This window comes from Archocentrus centrarchus, unplaced genomic scaffold (genome assembly GCF_007364275.1).
Source record: "Archocentrus centrarchus isolate MPI-CPG fArcCen1 unplaced genomic scaffold, fArcCen1 scaffold_54_ctg1, whole genome shotgun sequence".
NCBI lineage: Eukaryota > Metazoa > Chordata > Actinopteri > Cichliformes > Cichlidae > Archocentrus > Archocentrus centrarchus.
The window spans coordinates 125660-149558 of record NW_022060276.1 but is presented as its reverse complement, the minus strand read 5'-3'; the positions used below and the strand labels follow the sequence as shown (position 1 = coordinate 149558).

The following is a 23899-nucleotide window of genomic DNA, read 5'->3' as shown; positions in this document are numbered from 1 at the left end:
CTTTGTTACTTTGAGTACATTTCAGAGCCTGTACTTTTTACTTTTACTTAAGTAGAGAAGTTGAACCAGTACTTCGACTTTTACCAAAGTATTTTTTAACACAAGCACTTGTACTTCTACTTAAGTACAGAATGTCAGTACTTTTGCCACCTCTGCCCGCAACAATGAGCCAGACACCCCATACTCCCTCCCACTGGATACCCCAAAGGACTCAGTTGAATGCCTTCTCCAAATCCACAAAACACATGTAGACTGGTTGGGCAAACTCCCACGCACACTCGAATATCCTCGAGCTGGTCCAGCGTACTATGACCAGGATGAAAAACGCATTGTTCCTCTTGAATCCGGGGTTAATCTCATGGACAGACCCTCCTTTCCAACACCCTGCCATAGACCTTACCGGGGAGACTGAGGAACGTGATCCTGCAAAAGTTGGAGCACACCCTCCAGTCTCCCTTCTGAAAGATGTGTACCACCACCCCAGTCTGGCAATCCAGTGGCACTGCCCCAGATCTCCACACGATGTTGCAGAGGTATGTCAACCAAGACAGCCCTACAACATCCAGAGTCTTCAGGAACTCAGGGCGAATCTCATCCACCCCACCTGCCACCAAGGAGTTGTTTAACCTTTTACCTCCGAACGTGTCGAACACGACACAATGTACGTCAAAAGTGCCGCCATTCGCAGACTTCCGGCAACAAATACTGTAATACCCCATAGGGCTGCGAAGTACAATTTTTGAGCTTTCAGGAACCGTCTGAATGTTTTCAATAGGACAAACGGTTGCTGAGTTACGGTAAAAAGCCACTACACTACATCTTAATTAGCTGTTCGTGATTAGTAAGGGCAGGGAATGGGCGCTTCAGCGGAGATCGCCTGGTGTTAAAGGCTTAACCACCTCAGTAACCTCACCCCCAGTGATCGGTGAGTCATCCCCCTCGTTCCTAGACTCTGCTTTCACTACAGAAGGTGTGACAGTGGGATTAAGGAGGTCCTCAAAGTATTCCTTCAACTGCCTGACTATAGCCTCAGTTGAAGTCAGCAGCAGTCCACCCGCACTATAAACCGTGTGAGTGGAGCACCACTTTGCCCTCCTGAGTCGCCTGACGGTTTGCCAGAATTTCTTCAATACCGTCCAAAAGTCTTTTTCCATGGTCCAGTAATATGATAATACCAAATAGAGTAAAGCCATATTCTTCTACCTTACCTGTCATGTCACAGTGGACTCTGAAGGGGGCGACAGGACCGCTGCCATCTGGGTCTATCCAGTAGTTCCCTGAACGCTTCCCTTGGTGCTTATACTCCTCACATGATTGCTGATACAGTGCTACAGAGGGGAAGCAATGTACAGCTCAGCAGACTCAAGTTAGTGTGTGTGTGTGTGTGTGTGTGTGTGTGTGTGTGTGTCTGGGGTCTGTCTGTGTGACTGTATTTCAACCAAATAAAGTAAGATGCCAAAGCCAAAAAGCTGGGACCAATATGAAACAACCGAGTTGCCTGTCTCCAAGCTGGAACTATTTCAGAGGGTTTTTAAATAAGGTTAGTGCTGTTCTATTGGGAGGGTCCACAAAGGTCAACCCTAGGGACAACACAGACACTGTGATACGACGAGTGGATTCTATTAGCGACCTCGAAGACGGTCTCTGGTGGCTTTCAATATTATAATAATTATTATAATTATACACTTGTATCTGCAGCTATACGAGGTTCTGAAATCTGAGCTGTGGGGAAAATATTAGAAAAGTACCATATCAAAATAAAGGACTAAAAGAATGCTCTCAGCAGGATGATTGCCTCAGAATTAGGTAATAATAAGACCTCAAAAGTGGTTCCCCTGGTTCTGCTTAGTACCAAATAAACATCAACATCTGAAATGATCCTTTCTGCAATGGAGAAACTTGATCTTATCAGTATTTGCATAACTACTAAAGTCATTGGTCAGAGCAGGGGTTATAGCATGAAATTCAGTCTCAAACTGAAAAATATTGAAAATGTACTTCTTTCATGAACGCTATGTCTGAACGCTACTCTTAGCACTGTCAAACAGCCTATAAGAATGAATTTGATAAAGAATGTAAGCATATTTCACAAATCTTTTCATTAACAATGTATGAAATCAAACTGCCACAAACCTCTGCAAAACAAGATACTGAGCCATATTTCAGCATTCGATCATTTCCATTACACTAGGACTCACAAAGCCAACTTTTTAAACTGTTTACTCTTTAAACAGCCTAATAACCTAAACTTTATAATAACATTATCAAATTTATCTAGATAGATTCTGCAACCAGGGGAAATCCCATATCTCCACAGTCTGGGACCGAACTTTGTCCTCCAAAGACGGCAATGCTCACTCCCACAGTTTATCAGAGACTACTTCCACAATTTTGGAGTGGAGAGGATGAAATGACCTGCCTGCAGTTCTGACGTCAACCCCATTGAGCACCTGTGGGATCAGGCTTGAGTGTGCTGTTCGTGCCAGAGTGACCAACACAACCATCTTGGTTGATTTGCACCTCCTCCTCATGCTGGTGACCAGCATGAGGAGGAGGTGCCAGGATGTTGTGGCTGTGTTTGGATCTTCCACGCACTACTAAGGCCCCTGTTTGTTAAATTAATAAACTGTTAAACTGCAAACATGTCCTGTTTATTCAGACTTCAATCATCCAGTCCAATAAATGACACCAAACAAGACACAATAGCAGAATAAGCTGTTTGGCTGTTTGTTTTTCACAGGCACAATCCACATACTCAACTCTGCTCCTCAATGCCCAAATGCATTTTCCATACAAATGTGGCTCCATTTAAGGGGACATAAACAGACTTTCCAACTGTATAAGATTTACTGCCAAGCAGCATTGTTACAACAAAGAAATAATTGATCAACTGAAGGCAAATGTCCTTAGTTTTTTGCTATGTTTAGATTAATCTGTTGATGTAAGAAAATTATGATGTGTATAAACAAAAATACAAAATGAATTCAGAAAGGTAGGGCTTTACTTAAAGGAAACATTTCCAGTTTCCCATTAATTAGCTACCAAATAATGTGCAAAAACAAAAACTTCTAACTTAAAACTTGACTAGGGTTAGGTTATGATTAGCATAAAATTAATCAGTAAAACAAATGCCAGTGTATACAGTCCACTGAAGTGGCCGAAACATGCACTTACAAGTATGACAAGTAGCTCCAGTGTAGCCAGTGCCGCTACAGTTGCAGGTGAACGTATCCCATGTCTGAGAACAGTGACCACTGTGCTCACAGTGGTTAGGAACACACCTGACATGAGACAGCAGGAAAGTCATGGCAACTCAGTGAGAACACAGCTGTGATTTCCATCTCCACCACAGTTCAAATTCTTCTACAATATTTTCTGCCAGTCCCAAGAACAACCCACTGTGCTTTATATTATTTTATTACAATCTCAGGTTTTGATTTCTGGGCTGTATACCTGTCTATAATGGCACACATATCCAGGCTGACATTTTCAAAGGTTCCAATGAGCCCCTGCTCCACTGCCTTGAGGTCAACCAGGTGATCATCTATGTGGATCATCTGCATGCACCCCTGGAAGGAGCGCTGAAGTGATTGGGTGTTAGTTTGTAGAAAATAGCCTGGAGAAAAGTGAAGAAGGCCAAAGGTAATTATTATAACTAGTAAAGAAATAGTGACATACTGAAGCTTGTGAGATTTGTACATTTTATCTAATCTTTCTTCCACTATTTTTAAGTCCATCCATCCATCCATTTTCTTCCACTTATCCAGGGCCAGATTGCAGGGGCAGCAGTCTAAGCAGAGAAGCCCAGACTTCCCTCTCCCCAGCCACCTCCTCCAGCTCACCTGGGGGGGACCCCAAGGCGTTGCCAGGCCAGCCGAGAGGTATAATCTCTCCAGCGTTATGTTTAAGTATACTGAAAAATATTGAATAGTTTCAGCCACCAAGCTAAGTTTTAAAGTTATGGAACAGAATAAACATTCCATAAGATTTCTAGGATCTGTAATGGTCCAGAAACTGGGGCGATAAATGGCTGAGGTTGTCTGCTCTGGCATTAACATTGTATTGATCTCACCTACTCAGGCTTAACCTTTTACAGCCTTGCAGCTACTTGCTTTCTGTGAAAATAAAGTTGGTGTGCTTTCTGACATAACAGAAACCTGATTTAATTAATTATGTTTCACATTTAAGACACTTTTGTTAATTACAACCACACAAAACTTTCATGTTGAAGAGCGTTCCAGCACCCAGTTACTGCCCTTTTATTCCAGACTGCTGTGGCACTTTTTTAAATTTACACTTCCATCAGTGCTGCTTTATCATACTGTGTTTGTATTGTGTTTTAAAAGAAAAAGAAAACTTGGTTTGACAACAACTTTGTTTGACAAAGGTCAACAAATTTGGTATGTTCTCAAAGAAACCTCAAAGAAACCTATGCTGACAGCCTAATTTGTAGTTGTATTATTTTCAGTAATCACCACCAAAGTAATAAGTTCCTCCAGTCTGGATCTGGATAGGGATAGCAGTCCTGACCGTGGAGGCTTCATCTCCATCAACTGTAAGCATCGCATAGTTTTCCAGTGCATTCAGGTGGACACTGTGCCACTGGCCATCATTCAGACCTGAACCTATGAGGAAAAACACATGTGCACCAAGAATTGTTTAACAGGATAAAACAATGAAAAATAAGAAAAGGGATCTGTTAGGGATTATTTTTTACTCAATGAATAAAGGACAAATGTTTAAAATTAAACTCCAGCAAGTTAATTAATAAAGAGTGATCAACCAAATAATAAACAATTAAATAATACATTAGACAGAGAACAACAGATAGAAAGTGCTGACGAACTTCTCTGTCTCAGTGCATCTTATCTTGGAGGTTTGGCCATAGTACGTACAATTGAAACATCACCAACGTCACCATGTTCTGTTATTAATCTGGACAAGATTGTTCGTTATGATAAATTAAAACCTCAGGAAGAAGATGTGCTGACTCCACTGCTGATGAGAGAAATCTGGGTCATGAAAAACCAGCTTGGACAAGACCGAATGACGAAGGCCCCAGATCTTATGTTTAGATAAGTGGCAGTATAAGACGTTATGGTTAGGTAGGAACATGGGCTCAGAGAGAGAGAGCACACAGGCCTGCTGTCTCCTCTGAGTCCCCGCATACATGTGTGATAACTTCTGATTCTTTAATATATTAAATATCTTACTTTTTTAATTCAAGTGTTTCAGGTGTCTTCCTTTCACAAACAAACCTGTTTACCTGTCAGATCAAAAGGGACCTAGAAGTGATAACTGAACAATTGAAGACTGTTGAACTTTCACTCTAAAAACCAATGTGCTGGGCTCACCTGATGAAATGTCTATACGTGTGTTCTTCTTTTGTGTCACATTCATATAGACAGTGATTTTTCCCTCTGTCAGACTCAGCTCCACCCAGCCATTCGTCAATGCAGTGAACATCAGAAGCCCATTGAGATTCCACGTCCTGAAAGACAGACTGACGGACAGAGTGTCGCTGTCAGTCTGACCGGGCAGCCGCAGGAAGGATGTTGAGTTGAAGAAGACTGGGAAGGAGTTGGATTCGGTGCAGGAGAACGTCAGGTTACGCTACAGTGGAAGAAAGACAGCAATAAAGGGATTTATGTAGTAGACTCAGTCATGGAATATACAAAGACACTTTTAATTTACTATTTTACTAATTTACTGCACAGACTTGTTCACAGAGAATGCCAGTCCACTTCCAGTGTTTCTACAGTAAATTTGCCAAGACTGCACTCTCCTGTGTGCAACATCAAAGAACTCCAAGTCAAGCTCAGTACACAACATGGTGGCATTCCACTCCAGATTGGAACATCTCAGTTAAAAACACAGTGGTCATGATGAAGACAGCACAGCAGCAGCTTAATATCATCAAACCTCTGAAGAAAGCCATCATTGAAACCATTCTCACCACCACTGTTTGATTTGGTAACACTATCCAAGCAGGGAGGAATTCTCTGCACTGAACCACTGAAACTACAAAGACAATTATCTCCTCCATAGCAGTCAGTACTCACACCACTGCAGCAGAAAGGCACAACATTCTCAGTGACCAACACTACCCAACTCACTCACTTACTGTTCAGAAGGTATAACTCCAGCCAGAGAGCATCACTATTCAAAAAACAAGCTACTGTAACACTTTATTAATATGTTTATTACAGTTTGGTGTGGACTGCAAGAGCCATAAAGGTTAAAAGTTATTAGCCAACTCCTATGTTCTAGTATAGGTGAGATTGTGCAATTTTTTTTATTACACATACAAAAGAATTTATTTTATTTTGCTGGCCCATCGGGCCAACATATACAGATCTTCATAACATCCATCCATCCATCCATTCGCTTCCGCTTATCCTGTTCAGGGTCGCGGGGGGGGGCTGGAGCCTATCCCAGTTGTCATAGGGCGAGAGGCAGGGTACACCCTGAACAGGTCGCCAGCCTGTCACAGGGCCAACACAGAAAGACGAACAACCTTTCACACTCACTTTCACACTCTCATTCACACCTATGGGCAATTTAGAGTAGCCAATTAACCTAACCCCAGTAAGTGCATGTCTTTGGAATGTGGGAGGAAACCGGAGTACCCGGAGGAAACCCACGCAAGCACGGGGAGAACATGCAAACTCCACACAGAGAGAGGCAGAGGCCTGGGCCCAGGTGGAATCGAACCCAGGCCTTCCAGATGGTATTCTATCTGTGAGGCAGCAGTGCTAACCACTGCGCCACCGTGCTGCCCATCTTCATAACACATATCTCAAATTAAACACACATAAACAAATAATAGCAGTAACATTAGACTATGCAATTTTTCAAGAATATGCAATTTGATTGTTTCTATGGCCAAACTTGTTCTGTGGTTAAAGGTTAGTGTTCCGACTTGTGTAAGTCATTTTATGTTTAAGAAAAGGCATGTTAAGTTTTAGAATTTTGTTTACTTCCGCATTTTCATGACACTACGATGACGTCTAGTGTTCGTTTTGGGTACTGCATGTTATAAGCTTTTCTCTGTCTGAGGTGCCTTCAGTTCACTCGACTGTTCATGGAGAAGTGTACAGCACGGTGGTTTCTCTCGCTCTGAACCTCAGAAGAGATACATCTGTGAGTGTTGTCAGTTACAGTTTGTCATATAGTATGACATGTGAATTGTTTTCTTTGAATCATTGAGTTAAGTTTTGATGAAGCACCTCTCTGTGTTAGCCTTTTGCTACTAGCCTACACTAACAAGAGGAGCGTATATAGAACCTATAGAGCTCATCTTGAAATAGCAAATATGTTTGGCACAACAATGCATTCAGATCACATTTCTGTTTGCAAGATCTGTCAGACATGACAGGTTTAAAAAAAAAAACTCTTAATAAATTTGGCCATATTTCTAGAAATGAGAGCTGCTCCATCCAAAGTGGGATGGATGGCGTTTCTCTTAACAAGACCAGGTTTTAGTAACCGGTTTCAAATGGCTCTTTCCGGATTACAGGTTACCCCTGGACTAGTTCATACTTAAATGCTAAAAATAGCATTTATTTTTATAGAAAGAGAGACTGTTAGTGTTATCTATTGGTTTACTCATTATGTCTGTGTAGATTCTCAGTCATCCAGATCATAGTAGTCTCTGGAGCTTGAAAAAGGCGACTGGACTTCTTTTTGTTTCTTGAAGACGTTTCACCTCTCATCCGAAAGGCTTCTTCAGTTCTCAACCAAATGGTGGAGAGACCCAGGTATTTAAACCCCTGTGGGCGTAGTCCCCTGGAGGTGGTTATGACCCTCTATTGATCATGTGCGTGAACACATGTGCCCAGGTGTGAAGGGGGCGTGGGTCATATTTAATCAGTGGTTTCAGTTGAAACCAATTTAGGACTCCGCTCCATTGTTTCCTGTGGCCTATTGAGGTCACTGGAACAAAGGTGTGAATGGGGGTTGAGACGTCTGGGAAGGGAGCTCAGGACAGCACTGTAAGCGGGGGAAAGTTGGTGACGTAATCCACCTCCTCTGTTCAATGATGGTTGTTCACAGTGGACATAGATGGCTTCTTTCACTCCTCTTTCAAACCATCTGTTTTCCCTGTCCAAAATGTGAACATTGGCATCCTCAAAAGAGTGCCCTTTTTCCTTCAGATGCAGATGTACTGCTGAATCTTGTCCTGTCGAGGTGGCTCTTCTATGTTGTGCCATTCGTTTGTGAAGAGGCTGTTTGGTTTCACCAATGTAGAGGTCCGAGCACTCTTCACTGCACTGAACAGCATACACTACATCGCTGATCTTGTGTTTGGCGGGTTTGTCCTTGGGATGAACCAGTTTTTGTCTTAGGGTGTGACTTGGTTTGAAGTATACTGAGATGTCATGCTTGGAGAAAATTCTTCTGAGTTTCTCTGACAAGCCTGACACATATGGGATGACAATGTTGTTCATCTTGTCCTTCCTATTCTCTGTAGTTTGTGTTTGGCCTTCATTCCTGTGCATCTTAGCTGATTTGATGAAGGCCCAGTTGGGGTAACCGCATGTTTTGAGGGCTTTCTCAATGTGTGTGTGTTCCTTATGCTTCCCTTCTGCCTTAGAGGGAACACTTTCCGCACGGTGTTGTAGGGTCCTGATCACCCCAAGTTTGTGTTCCAGAGGGTGGTGGGAGTCAAAGAGGAGATACTGGTCTGTGTGTGTGGCTTCCGGTAAACTTCAATGTTGAGGCTTCCATCTTCCTCAATAAGCACCGCACAGTCCAGGAATGGTAACTTGTTATCTCTGGTGTCCTCCCTGGTAAAACGTATGTATTTATCCACTGAGTTAATGTGACGAGTGAAGGCTTCTACTTCTTGGGTTTTGATTTTGACCCAGGTGTCATCTACATATCTGTACCAGTGGCTAGGTGCCATCCCTTTGAAAGAACCAAGAGCTTTACTTTCCACTTCCTCCATGTAAAGGTTGGCTACAATGGGAGACACTGGGGAGCCCATGGCACATCCATGCTTCTGTCTGTAGAATCCATCATTGTATTTAAAATATGTTGTGGTAAGGCAGAGATCTAAAAGTGCACAAATCTGATCTGGGGTGAAGCTGGTTCTGTTCAGTAAGGAATCGTCTTCCTGTAGTCGTCTTCTGACGGTCTCCACTGCCTCAGTTGTGGGTATGCAAGTGAAAAGTGAAACCACATCAAAGGACACCATGGTTTCATCTGGATCCAGTACAAGATTCTGGACCTTGTTAGTAAAATCTGTAGAGTTTTCAATGTGGTGAGGTGTGATGCCAACAAGCGGTGATAAGATGGTGGCGAGGTGTTTGGAAATGTTGTAGGTGACCGAGTTTATACTGCTGATAATGGGTCGAAGTGGGACTCCTTCTTTGTGGATCTTTGGGAGTCCATAAATGCATGGAGTGGCTTCTCCAGGGTACAGGCGGTAGTAAGTGGGGCGGTCAATGGCTTTTTCCTTTTCAAGTTGTTGCAGGCAGCAAACAACTTTTTTCGTAGTTGCTTGTGGGATCACGTCTCAAGACCTCATAAGTATTGTTGTCACTGAGGAGTGTAGTAATTTTGTTGTGGTAATCCGATGAATTCAGCACAACCGTGCACCTCCCCTTGTCGGCTGGCAGTATGGTGATGTTTTGATCCTTGCTTAGAGCTGTGATGGCCTTCTTCTCCTGAATGGTGAGGTTGGATGGAGGAAGTCTTGCACTGGAGAGAGTGGCTGAAACTTTCATCCTGATCTGTTCTGCTTCAGGATGGGAAAGTTTGTTATTTCTTATAGCGGTTTCTGTTGCTGTGATGAGGTCTACTATAGGAAGCTGTTGTGGGGCTATGGCAAAGTTGAGTCCTTTGGCTAGCACATTTTCTTCTGGTTTGGTGAGGACCCTGTCTGATAGGTTCTTCACCTACTTTCTTTGGTTTCCATTGCTTATCATGTCGTCCTGTTTGTTAACAGATGAATGGTATGCCTTGGTTTGCAGAGTTTGAAATTTACGTAGTTGTCTTTCCTTGCCTTTGATGTGTTGTGCGAGCTGGGCTTTGTCCACAAATGTAAAAACTTCTTCTGCGATGGTGTGAGGTAAGAGTGATGAGAGTTTCTGCTGAGTCTGGTGGATTTTGTTCTGGAGTGCATCTATGGTGAAATGGACCTGTCTTATCCTTTCACTCAAAAGGTGGTTCTGTGCTCTCCATAGAATTTGGTCAGCTCTATGTCCTTTTACTGTGGACCCAAGGTGCAAACTCTTGGGAACCAGTCTGGACTGTCTGCATCTCAAGTTGAAACGAAGGTGGTTCCTGTAGTCCGCTAGCTTTCTTGAGTCCCTTTCATACTCCCGCACCAATTGAAGGGTGTTCCTCCTATGTCCACTGTGAACAACCATCATTGAACAGAGGAGGTGGATTACGTCACCAACTTTCCCCCGCTTACAGTGCTGTCCTGAGCTCCCTTCCCAGACGTCTCAACCCCCATTCACACCTTTGTTCCAGTGACCTCAATAGGCCACAGGAAACAATGGAGCGGAGTCCTAAATTGGTTTCAACTGAAACCACTGATTAAATATGACCCACGCCCCCTTCACACCTGGGCACATGTGTTCACACACATGATCAATAGAGGGTCATAACCACCTCCAGGGGACTACGCCCACAGGGGTTTAAATACCTGGGTCTCTCCACCATTTGGTTGAGAACTGAAGAAGCCTTTCGGATGAGAGGTGAAACGTCTTCAAGAAACAAAAAGAAGTCCAGTCGCCTTTTTCAAGCTCCAGAGTTTACTCATTATATTTTCACTGTCATGTATTTTAATATTTTGAGTCTTAGTTATGCAATATTTCTTCTTCATTCACTTCTTTTCACTCTGTTTATACCCCACTTTGCATTTAATCATTAGTTATTATTAATGTCTGGCTCTCTTCCACAGCATGTCTTTTGTCCTGTCTTCTTCCCCTCAGCCCAACCAGTTGCAGCAGATGACTGTTATTTATTTGTTGTTTAATCATACTCCGGAACTTGTTCTGACATATGGTATAGGAATTGAAGACTTATCAGTATTCCCTGTAAACACGCTCCTGTCTGATCATTTCTCAATAACATTCACATTTACTCTAATGGATTACACAAAACTAATGTCAAGCATATAATTCTCCATTATTACCTTCTTTAATACCATGTGCCAACACAGTGCAGAGCAGCTACCTAAACTCTGCTCCCAGTGAGGTCGATTATCTCGTCAATAGTTTTACATCCTCACTGCGTACGACTTTGGATACTGTGGCTCCTCTGAAAAGGAAAGCTTCAAATCAGAAGTGCCTGACTCCGTGGTATAATTCACAAACGCACAGCTTAAAGCAGATAACCCGAAAGCTGGAGAGGGAATGGCGTCTCTCTAAATTAGAAGATGCTCATTTAGCCTGGAAAAGTAGTTTGTTGCTCTATAAAAAAGCCCTCCGTAAAGCTAGGACATCTTACTATTCATCATTAACTGAAGAAAATAAGAACAACCCCAGGTTTGTTTTCAGCACTGTAGCCAGGCTGACAAAGAGTCAGAGCTGGGACTTCATGGATTTCTTCACAAATAAAATTTTAACTATTACAGAAAAAATTATTTATAGCCATCTCACAGATGTATCTTTGTGTACATCTACTTTCAGTATTGCTATTATTTATTTGACCCTTGCTCTCTGATTGATCTTTCTGCATTAGACTTCAATAGTTACTTCGTCCCAGCTATCAACATGTCTATTAGACCCAATTCCCACAAGATTGCTCAGAGAAGTCCTACCATAAATTAATGCGCCAATCTTAAATATGATCATTCTAGCTTTATTAACTGGCTACATATCACAGGCCTTTAAGGTGTTAATGATGTAACTATTACTTGCTAAATATAGGTAATTTATTACAGAGATTAAAGCATGCAATAGGTATCAAAGGTACTGCGCTAATTTGTTCATGTAAATGGGGAGCCTTCTTCACACACTAAGGTTAATTATGGAGTTCCACAGGGTTCCCCGACAGGACCAATTATATCTACACTATACATGCTTCCCTTAGGCAGTATTATTAGAAAGCACTGCATATATTTTCATTGTTATGCAGATGATACTCAGCTTCATCTATCAATGAAGCCAGATGACACACATCAAGTAGTTAAACTGCAGGAATGTCTTAAAGGCATAAAGACCTGGATGACCTCTAAGTTCCTACTTTGAAATTAGTTATTGTACTCGGCCCTACAAATCCTAGAAACAGTGTCTAACTGCACAGCATAATGTAACATGTGTCATCATAAATCAAGGCAGACTACTGAAGCTAAATAATTTCTTTTTGAAAAAGAAGAGTTTTCCTCTACACATTAGTGTCCATGATATATTGTAGTTTAGAAAAATAAAAGAAAGCCACCATCTAAAGGAAATTCATTCTAGCATTCAAGCATTCTATTCTACATACAGTTGAGGCTAACACACACAACATTCAGCAAGAGGGGATTTCTTACAAAGCTGGTGGTGTCCACCTTCTTCCTGCGCACCAGACTAGTGATGTTTTCCCCATTGTAGGTAATTCCCTCCATGCAGCCTACAAAGTTCTCTTTGCCTCCTGATGTTGGCTTTGCAGATACAGGAAGTCCACCAAAGCTGATCTGAGGACACATAGCAGAATGGTGTTTGGCTGAGATACCACTGGAGGGCCTGATGTTTACTGCATCTCTGTGACCAACACAAACTAAAATGACTCACTCTTTATAAAGACTAGTAATAATAACAGACAATAACCATGAGATTGTTACCAGTAAATTAATATTTTGGGCATAACAGAGACACACAGCTGTGGAGTTATAGAATGTAGATATACCAACAGAAAAAAATAGACATGGCATGGATATGCAAAAGACACTTTCAGAATTCAGATATTCAATGAGTAGTAAATATACACAGTGCAGGAAGATTTATATAGGGAGCGATCTTGCAGCCCTTTGTGACTGACTGGAGTGCCGGCACGCCCAACATGTCCCAGGCATTTTAAGAGAGCATTCTTAAGATGCCCTGACCAGTTTAGTCAAATTTATGTAGGTTTGCAATCAGTCTGAGGTTAAGATGTTATAAAATGAGCCACATGGAATGTGTACCTCATAGTCCAGGTCCAGGTGATCAAATTCTCCATTGGTCCTGAACTGCTGTGTGTGGTGGTCTAGAGTGAAGTTGACATTCCTACGATAACGCTCTATGACAACTGAGTGCCAGTGATCATCATCCAGCAAGCTCCCACTGGTCACTGTGGTGTGACCCTGAATAGAGCCATACTGGTTACTGCCTAGAACGACACAAGCACACATTTGAGCTCATTAATGAAATCAGTGGTTAATGAAGTAATTTTTAACAGAACAGAAGAATGGAAGGGTACCTAAGTTGATGCTAAGCAGCAGTCTTGCTCTAAGAAGCTCCAGGGAAATATAGTCTCCCTGCTGTCCCTCTCCATGAAGCAGCACCCCATTTCCTACTGTGGTTCGAAACTTCAGAGAGATGACATCCTTCACAATTTTTAACTTCTTACTCCTGAAGCGGTAGGAGATGACACCATGGCCATCAAAACTGATCACATCAGCCCCTGAAAGACACAAAAGGAAAAGTCTGAACTTATAAATAAAAATGATCATTTGAATTTGATTCAGTTTGAAGCACATCAAACACTAACACATAATTCAACATATTGTATATTGGTGACTTCTTACAAGTTGTTTTGTTAATATAAAAGCAACAGAGCTAAATTCAGGCTACAAACCTTCAGACTTTATATGTAACACAGCTGGTCATCAGCAAAGCTAAGTTACATATATCTGCTAGCAGACAATATTTGTAACTTAAAGTACATACTAGCAGCCACCCGACTGTATTCTTTGTGATACCTTTAAGTGATTTAACATTAGTGCACCTTACTAATTACTAAGTGTTGCACCATCAGCTGTCAGCACTGTTTAGGGAAGACCTTTTCCTGTACTCATTCACTCAGTGTAAAGCTAGCCTCCACCATCCACCCAGTGCAAATTCTTGTTTGCATTACTGCACAGGCTCTGCGTGTAACAGAGTTTAATGTGCCAGTATCATGCAATCACCATTTGTGGCCACAGAATCTGCTTTGACTAGCAAAGCCTGTTTCTCCGACTGACTCAAAGCTACACTTGAACTGAGACACGATTTAAAAATCCTAAACTTAACTATCAGTCTACGATCAAGGTTGATAATTCGCACAGTGGATTTGAAATAAAAAAATCTGAGATGTGACTGAAGTGCGAACTTCCACGAGTTTTATAGAAATTTTGCATTAAGAGTTTGGGAATTGCAGCCATTTTTTATAGACTACCCCCCATTTTTATTGAACAACTGACAGACAAGTATTTTCATAGAAAAAGGAAATGGTTTAGGAGTGGCCAAATCAACAATCTGGTGCACTCTTAAAAAGAAGGGATGCACTCAGCATAAAAAACCCACGATGCTGCCTTCAGGGTGGGGTATAGAGCTCTGTACAGTGCTGCTCGAGCTGACCTGAAAAGAGGAATTAAAAAAGCCAAGGCGGACTACAGGAGCAGAACAGAGTCCCATCTGTCCAGCAATAACACACAGGAGGTGTGGCAGGGCATTCAGAACATCACTAACTTCAGAGGCTGTGATGTGACTGCAGGAGACCTGTGTGTCACTAGCAGAGGAACTTAACTGTTTCTTTGCTCGCTTTGAGATGCCTCAGGACCACCCATCTACCCCCCCCCCCCCCCCCCCCCCCCCCCCACCCCCCCAACTTCCACTTTCGACACCCATCAGTTGGCATATTGTGCAAACAGATCCACAGAGAACACCATCACTGTAGCTCTCCACTCTGTGTTGAGCCACTTGGAGCAGCAGCAGAGCTACACTCGCATGCTCTTTGTGGATTACAGCTCAGCGTTCAACACAATCATCCCGGACATTCTCACCACCAAACTGCACACTGTGGTCCCCCCCCCCACACACACACATTCCTGGATAAAGGACTTCTTAACCAACCTGACTGTGAGACTTGGCCCCCATCTCTCCTCCACCCACACACTGAGCACTGGCTCCCCACAGGGCTGTGTGTTGAGCCCCCTCCTGTACTGCCTCTACACCCATGACTGCAGTCCGGCCCACAATAACAACCTCATCATCAAATTTGCTGACGACACCACAGTGGTCGGACTCATCTCAAAGGGAGATGAGGCAGCTTACAGAGAGGAGGTCCTGAAGTTGACAGCCTGGTGTTCAGAGAACAACCTGCACTGAACACCATGAAAACCAAAGAAATCATCATTGATTTCAGGAAACACAGGACTGACCCAGCTCCCCTCTACATCAACGGCGAGCGTGTGGAGAGGGTTCAAGTTTCTTGGTGTCCTCATCTCTGCTGATCTCTCTTGGTCAGATAACGTCAGAGGGTAGTCAAGACAGCACAAAGAATCTTTGGCTGCCCTCTCCCCTCCCTGATGGACATCTAGACCTCCCGCTGCCTCAGCAGAGCAGGAACATCATCAAGGACAGCTCACACCCTGACTTTGAACTGTTTGACCTGCTGCCCTCTGGCAGAAGCTACAGGAGCATCAAAGCCAGAACAAACAGACTCAGGAACAGTTTCTTCACCAGAGCAATCACCAACCTGAACTCACACACTCACCCACTGTAACTGTGCAACACCCACATCTCTGTTCGGCTGCTTTCAGCACTGCTGGTATTTGTTTAGACTCTTTGGCTCCAGTTGATCTTTCAGAGTTAACTTCAATAGTTACTTCCTCCAAACCAGCAACATGTTTATTAGATCCCATTCCTACTAGACTGTTCAAACAAGTCTTTCCAATTATTGATGCTTCAATCTTAAAAATGATCAATCTGTCTTTATTAGTTGGCTATGTACCACAGGCCTTCAAGGTGGCTGTTATTAAACCGCTACTTAAAAAGCCATCACTGACCCAGCTGTCTTAGCTAATTATAGGCCAATCTCCAACCTTCCTTTTCTCTCAAAGACTCTTGAAAGAGTAGTTGTAAAACAGCTAACTGATCATCTGCAGAGGAACGGTTTATTTGAAGAGTTTCAGTCAGGTTTCAGAATTCTTCACAGTACAGATACAGCATTAGTGAAGGTTACAAATGATCTTCTTAGAGCCTCTGACAGTGGACTCATCTCTGTTCTTGTCCTGTTGGACCTCAGTGCAGCTTTTGATACTGTTGACCATAACATTTTATTACAGAGATTAGAGCTTGCTATAGGTATTAAAGGTACTGCACTGCAGTGGTTTGAATCATATTTATCTCATAGACTCCAATTTGTTCATGTAAATAGGGAGTCTTCTTCACACACTAAGGTTAATTATGGAGTTCCACAAGATTCTGTGCTAGGACCAATTTTATTTACATTATACACTGCTCAAAAAAATAAAGGGAACACTTAAACAACACAATATAACTCCAAGTAAATCAAACTTCTGTGAAATCAAACTGTCCACTTAGGAAGCAACACTGATTGACAATCAATTTCACATGCTGTTGTGCAAATGGAATAGACAACAGATGGAAATTATTGTCAATTAGCAAGACACACTCAATAAAGGAGTGGTTCTGCAGGTGGGGACCACAGACCACTTCTAAGTACCTTCTCAGATTTCTGGCTGATGTTTTGGTCACTTTTGAATGTTGGTGGTGCTTTCACACTCGTGGTAGCATGAGACGGACTCTACAACCCATACAAGTGGCTCAGGTAGTGCAGCTCGTCCAGGATGTCACATCAATGCAAGCTGTGCAAGAAGGTTTGCTGTGTCTGTCAGCGTAGTGTCCAGAGGCTGGAGGCGCTACCAGGAGACAGGCCAGTACACCAGGAGATGTGGAGGAGGCTGTAGGAGGGCAACAACCCAGCAACAGGACCGCTACCTCCGCCTTTGTGCAAGGAGGAACAGGAGAAGCACTGCCAGGCCTGCTGACCTCCAGCAGGCCACAAATGTGAATGTGTTTGCAGAAACGGTTAGAAACCGACTCCATGAGGATGGTATGAGGGCCCAATGTCCACAGATGGGGGTTGTGCTCACAGCCCAAAACCGTGCAGGACGCTTGGCATTTGCCAGAGAACACCAGGATTGGCAAATTCACCACTGGTGCCCTGTGCTCTTCACAGATGAAAGCAGGTTCACACTGAGCACATGTGACAGACGTGACAGAGTCTGGAGACGCCGTGGAGAGTGATCTGCTGCCTGCAACATCCTTCAGCATGACCGGTTTGGCAGTGGGTCAGTAATGGTGTGGGGTGGCATTTCTTTGGAGGGCCGCAGAGCCCTCCATGTGCTTGCCAGAGGTAGCATAACTGCCATTAGGTACCGAGATGAGATCCCCAGACCCCTTGTGAGACCATATGCTGGTGCCCTGGGTTCCTCGTAATACAGGACAATGCTAGACCTCATGTGGCTGGAGTGTGTCAGCAGTTCCTGCAAGATGAAGGCATTGAAGCTAAGGACTGGCCTGCCCATTCCCCAGACCTGAATCCAATTGAGCACATCTGGGACATCATGTCTCGCTCCATCCACAAACGTCATGTTGCACCACAGACTGTCCAGGAATTAGCGGATGCTTTAGTCCAGGTCTGGGAGGAGATCCCTCAGGAGACCATCCGCCACCCCATCAGGAGCATGCCCAGGTGTTGTAGGGAGGTCATACAGGCACGTGGAGGCTACACACAATACTGAGCCTCATTTTGACTTCTTTTAAGGACATTACATCAAAGTTGGATCAGCCTGTAGTGTGTTTTTACACTTTAATTTTGTGTGTGACTCCAAAACCAGGCCTCCATTGGTTAATAAATTTGATTTCCATTGATGATTTTTGTGTGATTTTGTTGTCAGCACATTCAGCTTTGTACAGAACAAAGTATTCAATGAGAATATTTCATTAATTCAGATCTAGGATGTGTTATTTGAGTGTTCCCTTTTTTTGAGCAGTGTACATGCTTCCCTTGGGCAGTATTATTAGCAAGCATTGCATCAATTTTCATTGTTACGCAGATGATACTCAGCTTTATCTATCAATGAAGCCAGATGATGCACATCAATTAGTTAAACTGCAGGAATGTCTTAAAGACAATGAGGCCTGGATGTCCTCTAATTTCCTGCTTCTAAATTCAGATAAAACTGAAGTTCCCTGTACTCGGTCCAGCAGATCTTAGAAACATGGTGTCTAACCAGATACTTAATCTGGATGGCATTACTTTGGCCTCCAGTAACACTGTGAGAAATCTTGGGAGTCATATTTGACCAGGATTTGTCCTTCAATGCACATATTAAACAAATATGTAGGACTGCTTTTTTGCATTTGTGCAATATTTCTAAAATTAGAAACATCCTTTCTCAGAGTGATCCTGAAAAGCTAATTCATGCATTTATTACTTCTAGGGTGGACTATTGTAATTCATTATTATCAGGCTGTCCTAAAAGCTCCCTGAAAAGCCTTCACCTGATCCAAAATGCTGCAGCTAGAGTACTGACAGGGACTAGAAAGAGAGAACAGATTTCTCCCATATTGGCTTCTCTTCATTGGCTCCCTGTTAAATCTAGAATAGAATTTAAAATCCTTCTCCTCACCTACAAGGTCTTGAATGATCAGGCCCCATCTTATCTCAAAGACCTCATAGTACCATATCACCCCAACAGAGCACTTCGCTCTCAGACTGCTGGCTTACTTGTGGTTCCTCGGATACTTAAGAGTAGAATGGGAGGCAGAGCCTTCAGCTTTCAGGCCCCTCTTCTGTGGAACCAGCTCCCAGCTTGGATTCGAGAGACAGACTCCCTCTCTATTTTTAAGATTAGGCTTAAAACTTTCCTTTATGATCAAGCTTATAGGTAGGGCTGGATCAGGTGACCCTGAACCACTCCTTAGTTATGCTGTTATAGGCCTAGGCTGCTGGGGGGTTCCCATGATGCACTTTCTTTTCATTCACCTTATTAACTTTGTTTATACTTCACTCTGTATTTAATCATTAATTTTTATTAATCTCTGGCTCTCTTCCACAGCATGTCTTTTTTTCTCTCCCCTCAGCCCAACCGGTCGCAGCAGATGACTGCCCCTCCCTGAGCCTGGTTCTGTCCTGGTTTTTCTTTCCACTGTCACCAAGTGCTGCTCATAGGGGGTCGTTTTGACTGTTGGGTTTTCTCTGTATTATTGTAGGGTCTTTACCCACAATACAAAGCGCCTTGAGGCAACTGTTTGTTATGATTTGGCGCTATATAAATAAAATTGAATTGAACTCAATCTCTGTGCAATATTATATTATTCATACTGAACAATATCTATCACTCCTATATTGTGTAATATCCAATATTCATTCACCAAGTGCAATACTCACCATCTTCATTATTATATGTATACACTTATTTTATTTTTTGCAACATATATACTTTATACATTGTTTTATTTTCTGTATATCTTTAGAAGTTCTAATTTATATTTTAGAAAGTCTGACTTTCTACAGCATGGCACTGAACAGGGGTGGCCCTCCAATCTTATTGTACATTCTGTATAATGGCAATAAAGGCATTCTATTCTATTCTATTCTACATGATGACAGAATTATTTTCATGTTATAGATAGATAGATAGATAGATAGATAGATAGATAGATAGATAGATAGATAGATAGATAGATAGATAGATAGATAGATAGATAGATAGATACTCTAAAATCTACTGTGGCGGTGTACAGAGGCAAAACTACAAAAATTGTATCTTTGACAATAAATATATGGACATAATTGTACCTTCAAAATTTCAAAAACTTTCTATCCCTTACAGGGCCATAGGAGCTGGAACCCATTCCAATTCACAGTGAGTGAACCAGAGCCAGGACAGATGTGAATGACATGTTATTTAATGTATATCAAAGTCCATTTGTCTGCTTCCCATGCATGGTGTGAATAAACTTTATCTGTACAACAGATTAGAAAATGCTTCAAACAGGTATTCCTCTCTTCCACTTGTACTCACAGTATGAGCAGCCGTAGAGCTCCAGGCGTACCCCAATGCGTCCTTCCCTGCTCCAGTCCAGTGGGATGAAGCGGATGTAGCGAGCCAGGATGGCATACTGCAGCTCATGGCGAACCACACCATCGCTGTTTACATTACCTTCAAATGTCTGAAACAAAACCATTTTTAAAATAATGGGAAAACACATTCAAATTCTTAAATTTATTTTTTATTGTTACAGTAATCAAAAAACATTCAACCAATTGTTTTTTTCCATTGACAGATTATTGTCAAGAAAAAATTTTTAAAAAAAGGGTAAATCAGAGCCTGTCTAGGGTTTTGGGGAAGAATGAGACCTGTTCACCTGCCTCAATTTACATCTGATGAGTCTATGAGGCTGCACATTCAATTCAATTCAATTTTATTTATATAGCGCCAAATCACAGTCCTACATATTTGTTTAATATATGCACAAAGTGCATATCCTGGTCAAAGATGACTCCAAGATTCCTCACAATGTTACTGAAAGCCAAGGTAATTCTATCCAGAGTATCTGATTAGGAACCATATTTCTACAATTTTGAGGCCCAAATACAATAACTTCAGTTTTATCTGAATTTAGAAGTAGGAAATTAAAGGCCAGGCCTTTATGTATTTAGGGCATTCCTGCACTAATGCACTAGTTGGTGTGTATCATCTGGCTTCATGGATACATAGAGCTGCTTATCATGTGCATTGCAATGAAAATATATGGTAAATGAACTAGTTCTTATATAGCACTTTTCTACTCTATCTGAGCCCTCAAAGGAATAATACAACACGTTTACATTCACCCATTCATACGAGCACTTAGTTACACTGTGTGTAACTAAGCTAAGTGCTTACTGTCTAACATTCACATGCATTCACACTCCAGTGCTTGCATCGGAGAGCAACTTGGGGTTCGGTATCTTGCCCAAGGATACTTTGGCATGCAGCCCGGAGCAGCCAGGAATCAAACTGCCAACCTTCTGATTAGAAGGTGACCTGCTCTACCTCCTGAGCCACAGCCACCCCACAATGTAAAAAAATATATGAAAAGGTTTCTAAGCTCTGAAGTTCTCATCAAATGGTATTAGATTTGTGCAGATAAGTTAGCCAGGCTGATTTCCTTACCAAAATGTTTCCATCCTGCACATAAGGCCTCCAGTTTTTCTGTGTGTCACTGTATAGTAGCCGATACTTGCTGATCCAATCAGAGCTACTATAGCGACCTTGTGTTGCTATGGCAACCACCTGCTTTCTAGAACCAAGGTCTACTTGTAGCCACGGGTAATGGTCTGTATCCAATGGCGACCAACCTCCAGAACCTAGATTGGGTTGTAGGGATAAAAAGGGTGAAACACAGAGAAAAAGAAGGACAGCAGATCAAGAACACACAAAACAAACTTTTAGCAAAAGTGTCGTCAACGTCCTTCTAGAAGTTTTGCCACTTGGAATGTCTTCACTAACTTATTTTATTTGTACAGTTATTTGGAAACTTTGTCTAAGTTAAATTTAATTTAAATAGTCACTAACTGTACATGGAATCATGTCCCAAATTTGACAACAAGAGACCTGCCGGCCAATAGAGTTCCGCTGTCAAATATTTTACTTGTACAATATGTGATATATTGGAACAGAAACTAATTTGGCTGTAGGTCAGCCATCACTGAGCTGATCAAACAAGAGGCACAGCAAAATGTGCTGTTTGTTTTTCATCCATTTAGTGGTTTCAAAGGAGTGGGCTTATGAATCAGGGAGTAGCAGTCATTAAAGTTAAACATCAATCTACAGTATTTCTTGAAAATTAAGTTAAAAATCTGAAATTCATCTGCAGCATTTTGCACAAATTTGCCCAATGAATAATTGCATCAAGTTTCAAAAGAGTCTGCTAATAAATAATGGAGAAGTAATCACTGAAGTTAAACATGAATGTGCTGTTTATCTTGAAAATTTCAAAAATTTCTAAAAATTTGGAAGAGTAAATATGTCTGGGACACCAGTGCGTTCAGATCAGAATTCTTGTTAGAATATCTGCCAGACATGAAAGGCTTTAAAAAAAAATTAAATAAAAATTTGTTTGAAGCATTTTGCAGAGCTTTGCACAATGAATACTCCTACCAAGTTTCAAAATATTTGGAAATAATAAGGTAGGAGTAGGGTTTAAACCAGTGTTAATTTCGTTGACGAAATATTTTCGTCACAGTTTTCATCAACGACCCTTTTTTTGTATGATAATAACGAGACGATACCTAAATAAAAACTACCTAAAAAGATAAAAACGATAACGAAATTAACTGATACTTTTGTCAACAAATGAAAAAGAGACAAAAATGCTTTGCGGGGACGAAAACCAATCAGAACTTATTTAATTTTGTGAAAGGGCAGGATAAGTTAGGAAAACATCCAATCAAACGCACAGTTGCACAAATTTGCTCTAAATCCAGGAAGGACAAACTAGCCTGTGATTTGTCTTTACTTCTGATAGAACTAAGTTATGTAAACAATGTCAGCAGGGAGAAAGAGAAGAGCCGATGTATGGACACATTTGTCCTATGATGCCGTGACAAACAAAACGATGTGTAAACCATGTGGGGGCGACTATCTCGGGTAAAAACATGACAAATCTTAAACGACATCTGCAAACCAGTCACCCAGATCTTTATGCAAAGGTGAGCATTTTAATGTCATGCAGGGTAAAGTGTTTTTCCCAGTTTGTGTTTAGAGAAAATCTCCACACCGCGGTGTTTAATAAATGTTTAATTTTGTGTGTATAATGACTAATTCAAGGGAACTGAAGAAAAAGCATTTACATTTTACACTCTTTATATTTTAGTCGACTAAATCGACTGTAGATTTAGTCGAATATATTTTTACAGTAATTTCGTTGACTAAAACTAGACTAAAACTAAAACTATTCAGATGACTAAATTATGACTAAAACTAAATTACATTTTCGTCAAAAGACTGACTAAAATTAAATCAAAATTTGCTGTCAAAATTAACACTGGTTTGAACCTCAATGTACAGCATTTTTCAAAAATTTTAAAAAATCTAAAAAGTCCACAATCTTAAATCCATAGCCCCTTATTTTGTAGATCCTTACTGAAAGAGTATTTGTGCCAAGTTTCAGAAGATTTCAAATAGAAATGGCTAAGGAGCAAAAAGTTCATAGACAGAAGCCAGTAGGGGTGCAGGAAAAAATCGATTTGAGCTCGAATCGCATTTCTAACATTGAACGATTCAGAATCAATTCTCATTTTCAAAAAATCGATTTTTTTTTCGGGTGCGGGTGTGCCTTCTCAGCCACCATAGTGCTAGGCAAAACAAGGAAGCAGCATGGCCTAGTAGGCTACAGGGGGTGTGTAGTGTCGTGTTACGGTGTTTGTTGTTGCGCCGCTAAATTATGGAGGATGAAGAAAAAAAAATCCAACCGCCTCCGCGGTCTTTGAAAGCAACCATTTGGAAACACTTTGGGTTTTACCGTCAACCCGGGTAAGAAAGGGCATGACACGACTCATGCGATTTGCAGAGACTGTAACGGTAAAGTATTTCGGGAATACTTCAAATCCCCGTTCTCACCTGGAAAGACATCACCCAGAGCACGCTTCACCACTTTGAAAAACTGCCACTCAATTGTGAACGGGCAAAGAAGATAACAAAATCCATCACTTGTTTCATCGCAAAAGACCTGCGACCATACAGCGCAGTGGAGAGAGACGGCTTCTAATTCATGATTAAATAATTAATTAATTCATGATAAAACCTTTATAATTATAAAATCTTTATAAATGTACTCTGCTTTCATGCCAGCAGACCGGAGTAGATCCTGAGAATCGTTTTGAATCAAGAACCATTTTTGAATCAGAAAATAATAGTTTTTTA

The 23899-nt window shown here is 41.7% G+C and overlaps 1 protein-coding gene across 2 annotated transcripts in view; it reads right to left on the bottom strand.

The window, feature by feature from the left end:
- cntnap2b (contactin associated protein 2b) overlaps positions 1 to 23899 on the bottom strand; it is an 82209-nt gene that overhangs the window by 29499 nt on the left and 28811 nt on the right. Inside the window, exons 3-12 of one of the 2 annotated variants that reach the window (XM_030725370.1) lie at positions 21149 to 21342; positions 20015 to 20162; positions 13396 to 13599; positions 13121 to 13305; positions 12491 to 12634; positions 5355 to 5613; positions 4476 to 4625; positions 3454 to 3616; positions 3175 to 3281; positions 1209 to 1328 (exon numbers count right to left, since the gene is read on the bottom strand). In XM_030725370.1, the coding sequence (XP_030581230.1) occupies positions 1209 to 1328; positions 3175 to 3281; positions 3454 to 3616; positions 4476 to 4625; positions 5355 to 5613; positions 12491 to 12634; positions 13121 to 13305; positions 13396 to 13599; positions 20015 to 20162; positions 21149 to 21342 (1674 nt within the window). The remainder of the gene's footprint in view (positions 1 to 1208; positions 1329 to 3174; positions 3282 to 3453; positions 3617 to 4475; positions 4626 to 5354; positions 5614 to 12490; positions 12635 to 13120; positions 13306 to 13395; positions 13600 to 20014; positions 20163 to 21148; positions 21343 to 23899) is intronic. The other variant, XM_030725371.1, reaches the window with a different exon arrangement.